The following is an 8,490-nucleotide window of genomic DNA, read 5'->3' as shown; positions in this document are numbered from 1 at the left end:
TTAACCTTCCAACACACTTGTCTTCAAGCCATTTCCCACCTTGCGCAAAATCTCGCCATTAAACCATCCTAGGCTACCAAAATCATCTAACTTCACTACATCTTTCCACCAAACCGAAGTGAACCGCAGCCATGATGTACCTCCACCTTCCAACAAACACTCCTTGCATGGGCCATATTTTTCCTCTAGAACATCTTTCCACAATGCATTTTCCTCATTTAGCAATATCCATCTCAATTTAGTCAATAAACACACATTCATCACCCGGACATCTTTAATCCCAATACCTCCATTTTTCTTTTATTGACACACCAACTTCCACTTCATACAACTAATTTTCTTTCGCCCTCCAAAGAAATTCTCTTTGAACTCTAACTTTCATCTTCCCCACATATACATATACCGGCTTCTTAAGAACCAAATTTCCGTGAACGATTCTACCTCCAAAACTAATATACTTATGCCCCCATGAGTTCAACCACCCACACAAACTTTCCAACATCGGCTCCCATGTTGTCAAACTCTTCGGATTAGCCCCCACCGATAACCCCAAATACTTGAACGGGAGACTACCTTCACTACAATTCAAAAAATCACACGCCATTGCCATAAATCCCCCCGGAATATTAACTCCTATAAAAGAGCTTTTGAAAAAATTAATCTTCAACCCTGTGACGATTTCCCAACCTCTCAAAAGCGCCTTCATCATCCAAAAATTCTCCACCAAAGTTTTCCCAATGCAAAGACTATCATCGGCATATTGCAAATGAGACACCACCAAACCATTTCCTCCAATCGTAAACCCCTCAAACAAATTCAAGTGCACTGCGTTTCTCATCAACCCACTAAAACCTTCTGCAACTGTTGAAATTGACTCAAAATTGATGGATGAAGAATTGTTTCTAAAAATATAAAATATTTGTTTTAAATATATTTTGTGTGCTTCCAGAAGATTGTTGCTGAAAATATATTTATGGACGATAAATATATTTTTGTACTGTATGAAGGAAGATTTGATGCAAATATATTTTTAAATGAATATTTGATGCAAACATATTTTTGCGCCAATGGAGACGACACCTTTAGGATAAGAGCCACGAAATACGCCAACATACTCTTGGGTAGCATCTCATTTGAATGAAATTGATCGAACATAATTAAAACCTCATCCTTAATCAAGTACCAAAACTCCTTCACAAAAACAAAATTATAACCATATGAGCCCGAACTTTTGTTACCAGCACTATCTCGAACTACCGACTCAATTTCTACCGTAGAGAATGGCGCCACCAAAAAGCCATTATCCTCATCGGACAATTTCTCGAAATTCACACCATCCAACTGTACGGAGCACATGACTATGCTTAACATAAGTTTGTTGCTAGTTTAAAAAATAAAAACCTATAGAGTTTGAACAATTTCGAAAAAATCGTTAGTGTGCTAGCTGGATCATAATTAAAAATTAAATGCATAACCGCAAAATGTCAAAGCTGTAACAAGAATTGAGTAATTTTCTTAATAAAGAAAAAACAAAAACATGAGTAATTTGTGTGGCCAAATATTTTTTAACAAGTCTTTGGAAAGTCAGAGAACAAAATATACCCATCTCTCGTTTTGTTTTTTTGTAAAAAAATATCCACATTTCGTCCTAGCATGTCAATGGATATCAATGGGTACTGGTAGTATGATATCCGTCCCCACCCTGTTGGATAAATATGGTACCCGTGTCCGTCCCCGTACTCATGCGGGTATCTCTATACGGATAATCCACGGGTATTTAGATACCCACGGATATTCACGGGTACCCATGAATTTTTGAATTGATTTTTTGTTCTACAAAGAAAAATACTTTTTTAATTACCTACAAACTTCAACTTTCAAAGATCCATACATAACATATTTCATTCAAATTTCATAATTCATACCATAATTCAAACAAAAATCATGATTCTTACATAATCTCAAACAAATTCATCATTATGTAATGCATATGATTCTTACGTAATCCATACAAATTCTTGAAGTAAAATAAAAAGATAAAAACATCCAAAATCCAAATAAACATCCAAAAACTCTTATATATATATATATATATATATATATATATATATATATATATATATATATATATATATATATATATATATATATATATATATATATATATATATATATATATATGGGGCTGTTAACTTGCACCCACCTAAAAACACTAAGGTGCAAGTTAACAATCTGCACCTACTAGTTATTTACCAAAACACCCATGTTTTTCTATTATAAACAAATATTATTTATGCTATTTACAAAAATGTCATTTTAATTAAAATAAAGTTTAATAGAGACAAAAGGGTGTTTTAGTAAAGTACAAGTAGGTGCAGCTTGTTAACTTGCACCTACTAGTTATTTACCAAAACATCCATGTTTTTCTATTATAAACAAATATTATTTATGCTATTTACAAAAATGTCATTTTAATTAAAATAAAGTTTAATAGAGACAAAATGGTGTTTTAGTAAAGTTCAAGTAGGTGCAGCTTGTTAACTTGCACCTTAGTGTTTTTAGGTGGGTGCAAGTTAACGGCCCCCATATATATATATATATATATATATATATATATATATATATATATATATATATATATATATATATATATATATATATATATATTATTAACGGATACGGATACCCGCGGGCATGGGTAACATCAAACCCGCGTTCGTGTCAATAAAGTAACGGGTAGTTAAATACCCATTTATTTTACCCGCGGATACCCATTTAGCTACCCAGCGCCCGTGACAAATTTTATCTGCGAATAGCCGCGGTAACGGATTTTTTTGCCACCCCTTCGTCCTAGAATCTCTCTCTGAGCCCGACTTTTCCATATTATTGGTAACAAACTGAGTCTTTAAAAAACACTGAGCATTGTTTGTTTCTTATACTGTTGTTAAGTGGAGTCTCAGTTGAAAGTGTGTTTTCATCGTTTATAGGTCTTTTTTTTTTCATGTAGGTATTTTTTTTCTTTCACGCTATGTCACTTATCCCTTACTGGTATATTGTTTTTCTGCTTGATTTTTGTTAATTTCATTTCAAATGCATCGGTTATGTGTTGAAATCGATCTTTTTTTACAAGAAATCAATCATTGCACTATGTGTACATGTATAATGAATTAAAATCATTGTTATTGTCGGCGTAAATTAATTTATTTCTTTTTGTTTTGTTTTGTTTTGCTTTTGATCTTTCTTTAATTGTTTTTTTTTTTGAAGGATTTTATTGTTATTTAATATGTGTGTTTTGGTTTGAATAAATTATCTGAATAGTGTATGGATTCTTTAGGGTTTAGGGTTTATTTCAATTACCTTTGACTAAAGTTTTTTCTTTACATTTATTCTTCCAGTGTTTGATTGATTGAAGAGAATTAAGTATCTAAGTAAGGTAGCCATGGCTGAAATTGAGCCTCCACCACGTCTTCAGGTAATACATAATAAACTGCTAATTAGTAATTTAATTATTATTTAATACTGCTAAACATGAATTATTTCATCATTTAAATTTTCTGGCATTGGCAGGGAAAATTTGCAGCAATGTTGGTTTGCTGGATTCTTGGCAACGGGGTTCTCTTCACTTGGAGCAGTATGCTCACAATAATAGATTACTATCTTATTCTGTTTCCGGTAATTTATCTATTCTCTGATACATTTTTTCCGTTGATGTATTTGATACATTTTTTAATGGTTTTTTTAATTTTGTTTTGAAATCTCGGTACTAAGTCCTATTTTTTGTTTTGAAAACTCAGTATTCAGCCGTAGAAGGGTTAATATAAGGACTAATCGGATAGGGTTTCACAGAATACAATATATAGCACCAAAGTCAAGGAATTGGCATATAAAGTAACCCTGAAGTGTCCATCACAAATTAAGAAATTTTCTGGAAAATCTCAATATTGTATTGTGAATGTATTGTGAACCAACATTCTAGATTGTTATGTGGATAATTATAGAGTTAAAAACCTAGTTCTCTCTGGTTCAATTTTCAGTGTTTCCAGTTTTAATATCCAATTTTAACTATAAGGAATAATGAATCATACATCGATGAATTTCATCACAGATTAACATATGCTATTTGTTTATTTATATATATTAAGTTATTTGGACCTTTTGGACAAACAATGAACTGATTGTAGTTTTTAAATTAGATTAGCATATCTTGTTACATCACTGCACATTATAACTAGCCCTCATATCTTGTTTTCTTCAACCCATATGCATCTTTCAGTTTTGTGTTTCTTACATATAGAAAGTTGTTATTATTGTGTTGTATAATTATATTATATCACATGATTGCTTTTGAATTGAAGTTTTTTAATTTCATTTCCTCTTTGTGCAGAATTATCATCCCTCTAGGGTGCTTACTCTTGTATACCAACCATTTGCTTTCGGAACAATGGCAATACTTGCTTACCACGAAGCAAAACTCAATACAAGAAAGCGGAATCTATCTGGATATACACTCTTTTTCTTGAGCTCTATGGCCGTGTTAATTGTAAATCATGTTCATTTGTTTATACACTTTTGTTCCTCTAGAATATGCATTTATGTTTATTTTACTTCTCCTATTTACTTGCCGTAGTTGGATTTAGCATCATCTGGAAAAGGAGGGCTTGGAACTTTCATTGGTATATGCGTAGTTAGCGGCGTTTTTGGAATAGCAGATGCCCTTGCACAAGGAGGAATGATTGGAGATATATCCTTAATGCATCCAGATTTCATGCAGGTCAGCATCACCAATTGAGTTTACTACAAAGTTCAAAAATTTCCTTCAATATGTGCGAAATTTTAATGGTTTTTTCGTTTTTGCAGTCTTTTCTTGCAGGTGAAGCAGCCTCGGGTGCACTAACATCTGTTTTGAGGTTAATCACAAAAGCAATATTTGAAAATTCTAAGGATGGTCTTCGCAAAGGAGCGAGTAAGTTCAACACTCTAATGCTTAGCATAGAAGAATAGGTGTTGTTTTAGTCTCTATTTGTAGTCTGTTAAATTTGGCAGGAATAACTTTGAAAAATGCTAATTCATTAATTTTTTAGTATATTCTCATACTAATAATTTGTAATTATACTGTCCATGCAGTTATGTTCTTTTCCATATCAATACTCTTTGAACTTCTTTGTGCGGTTCTCTATGCATTTGTGTTTCCGAAATTACCAATTGTGAAGTACTATCGTTCAAAAGCGGCATCAGAAGGATCCAAAACTGTCGCAGCTGATCTTGCTGCAGTTGGCATCCAGACCTCACATGGAGAAGTACTGTCTCTTTTCTTTTCAGTTTTTCATGGAAATTCCTAACTTTTGAGGTTCAGTTTATTTATTACACTACCTTATGTTTTTTCAGGCCACCGGAGAATCAAAGCAATTTGAGCGCAAAGGAAACAAGCAATTATTATGGGAAAACAAAGATTATGCACTTGATTTGTTTCTGATATATATCCTGACATTAGCTATATACCCTGGATTTTTATCAGAAGATACCGGAAAACACAGTTTAGGCACCTGGTAAGTTCATTAACAACATGATTATTCTTGGTTCTCATTAGTCATAAACTTCAACTAAATAGGCATTTTGATCCGTAAATGTGCATGGTGGATTCACTATATATTCACAAAATGTATGGGAAATGTAAAAATATCTCATGTTGTATCTTTCATTAGTAATTTTTTGACTAAAGTGATAAATAGAAAGACATATTTGATGGCTAAAATAACTAATGAAAGATACATTTAAAGATTATTTGTAGTGACGATGACGCTTAACACATTCGCGCATTAAGTTGACTATTTACTCCATAACTTATCTGTCATCATTGTGAGATATAATTAGATGCATGTGCAAAACATTTTTACACATTCACTCCATAGTTTTAAAACACTAAACATCTCAAAACAACAAAAGTGGGTTAAGATCTTTGTTTGTATCTCCCAATTGAAGAGCTTGTTAATCTTTCCATATTTTTTGCAGGTATGCTCTTGTGTTAATTGCTATGTATAATGCGTGGGATCTTGTCGGAAGATACGTTCCATTGATTAAAATCCTAAACATGGAGTCCAGAAAGATGATCACTGCTTCCGTCTGTGCCCGATTTGTACTTATACCAGCATTTTATTTCACTGCAAAGTATGGTACTCAAGGTTGGATGATAATGTTGACATCTTTCTTAGGGTTAACCAATGGCTACCTCACTGTCTGTGTTCTGACTTCTGCCCCTAAAGGCTATAAGGTGAAGAATCCTTTAAGAAACTAATTTTTTTTAGAGGTTTAGAATTATTTAAATATTGATCCATTGATTAATACTTGTGTGTGTTTACTTATGTAGGGACCTGAACAAAATGCCTTGGGAAATATCTTGGTGTTGTTCATCCTTGGAGGTATTTTTGCAGGTGTAACAGCTGATTGGTTATGGTTAATTGGTAAAGGATGGTGAGATCTCAACCATGCTAAATTTTAGACATGACATAGGCATTATTCAGAATCAGATGTATAGTTTTTGCTTTTTCTTTAATTTCTAAGTTCTTGGTTATGAATATTTTTTTATTCATTTATGAATGTTTGGTGTTTCATTATGTACAAAGCTAAATCCAATTTCGGTTAATTTTTCCTCACTGTTTCGACAAATATTGAGTTACAAATCCCTTGCTAATGTTGTAATTTTTGTATATTTCAAAAGTTTTATAATATATAGTTAATAGAAAATTATTATTATTTTATTTATGATTAAAATTAATAGTTGATTTGGTCTAATTCTTTTGACCACATCATTTTGACTTGGTTAAATCTAAGCATTTATACTATCATTTGAATGGAATTTTATTTTGCAACCGAAAATAATTAAGAAGGCGCATTATATTTTGAGTATCAATTGCTTTTATATTTGAGAAGTTAATGCCTACTTTTTCTCACTATTAAAACTGTCAATTTCATTTATTAACGGTAACGCAAGTTTTAGTTTGTGAGAATGGGGAGTACCATTTTCTTTTTAACTCTCTATCCTTTATTTTACATGGCAGACTAACCTTTACACAAAAAATTAATTTCCTCTTCCTTAGAAAATCAAGTTTAGGTTTTTTGGTGCATCATTCCTGTGTTTTATCAGATTCAAGCTGTTATGTCACCTCTGATGTGATTCACATTCAGGGAAGAACATGTTGTATTCTGGGAGGATATGCGCGCATATAAGGGGGATAAATCCTTATCTAGAGCACTCATGAATACCAGGCACGTGCACGGCCTATTAGCGCACAACCGCGTAACAGCAAGAATTGTGGGGTGTAACGTGATTCTGAGACCTCTTGCATACAACAAGTGTTTTGGGTTCCATAGCTTTCTAAACCAATTCATTGTGTGTTAAGTCTCATTAGTCTAGGACGGGTTCCATAGCTTGCTACACTGTTCTGATGCATTACATCTAGATATCTATGATGTTTACCCAAGAAAACTCTTTTTAACCTTTTATTACTCCCTCCGTCCCATAATAACTGAGCCATTTGCAAAAAAAAAAAAGACCCAAAATAACTGAGACATTTCACTTTTCAATATAAAATTAATTACTTTTTTCCCTTTATAACTTTAATTAATACTACTTTCATCATTCTCAATTTAATATATTCCACTTTACATTTATGATAGTGGAGAATGCACCAATAGTTAACAAGTGCACTTAAAACTATTTTTCTCTCTCCTTCATTTATACATTTTTCTTAATACGTGTGAAATAAACCTTTGGCTCCGTTAATCCGGGACGGAGGGAGTATAACTTTTGAAATATGTGGGGGATTGTTGTAATTTTTGTATATTTCAAAAGTTTTATAATATATAGTTAATAAAAAATTATTATTATTTTATTTATGATTAAAATTAATAGTTGATTTGGTCTTATTCTTTTGGCCACATCATTTTGACTTGGTTAAATCTAAGCATTTATACTATCATTTGAATGGAATTTTATTTTGCAACCGAAAATAATTAAGAAGGCACGTTATATTTTGAGTATCAATTGCTTTTATATTTGAGAAGTTAATGCCTACTTTTTCTCACTATTAAAACTGCCAATTTCATCTATTAACAGTAACGCAAGTTTTAGTTTGTGAGAATGGGGAGTACCATTTTCTTTTTAACTCTCTATCCTTTATTTTACATGGCAGACTAACCTTTATACAAAAATTAATTTCCTCTTCCTTAGAAAATCAAGTTTAGGTTTCCTGGGTGCATCATTCCTAATGTTTTATCAGATTCAAGCTGTTCTGCCACCTCTGATGTGATTCACATTCAGGGAAGAACATGTTGTATCCTGGGAGGATATGCGCTTATGAGGCGGATAAATCCTTAAGGACAGTGACTTTGTCACGCCTCATGTTATATAATGGATTACTGTTTGGCAGGTTATCTCCTTTCATGGTGTCGTGTTTGTTTACTTCGATTTCGCCAACGTCATTTCACCGCAAT

The 8,490-nt window shown here is 32.5% G+C and overlaps 2 protein-coding genes across 2 annotated transcripts; one reads left to right on the top strand and one right to left on the bottom strand.

Annotated features, from left to right (window-relative positions):
• Positions 1–1,356, bottom strand: LOC146929560 (uncharacterized). The gene is made up of 3 exons (XM_085707355.1): positions 1,239–1,356; positions 404–861; positions 1–213 (listed from the first exon to the last, which is right to left on the bottom strand). Exons 1-3 carry the CDS (start codon positions 1,354–1,356, stop codon positions 1–3), a joined length of 789 nt encoding a protein of 262 aa, XP_085563481.1.
• Positions 1,357–3,545: 2,189 nt separating this feature from the next.
• LOC146929559 (equilibrative nucleotide transporter 3-like) lies at positions 3,546–6,612 on the top strand. The gene is made up of 8 exons (XM_085701424.1): positions 3,546–3,672; positions 4,385–4,540; positions 4,628–4,771; positions 4,858–4,963; positions 5,125–5,297; positions 5,386–5,546; positions 6,010–6,268; positions 6,365–6,612. The coding sequence occupies exons 1-8, from the start codon at positions 3,583–3,585 to the stop codon at positions 6,470–6,472; spliced, it is 1,197 nt and encodes a 398-aa protein (XP_085557550.1). The 5' UTR covers positions 3,546–3,582; the 3' UTR covers positions 6,473–6,612.
• Positions 6,613–8,490: the final 1,878 nt, after the last annotated feature.

The sequence above is a fragment of the Medicago sativa genome, chromosome 4 (genome assembly GCF_051527215.1).
Source record: "Medicago sativa cultivar Bolivia chromosome 4, Bolivia_mono, whole genome shotgun sequence".
NCBI classification, from domain to species: Eukaryota; Viridiplantae; Streptophyta; class Magnoliopsida; order Fabales; family Fabaceae; genus Medicago; species Medicago sativa.
The sequence above is the reverse complement of the archived record's forward strand: the minus strand, read 5'-3'. Positions and strand labels throughout refer to the sequence as shown.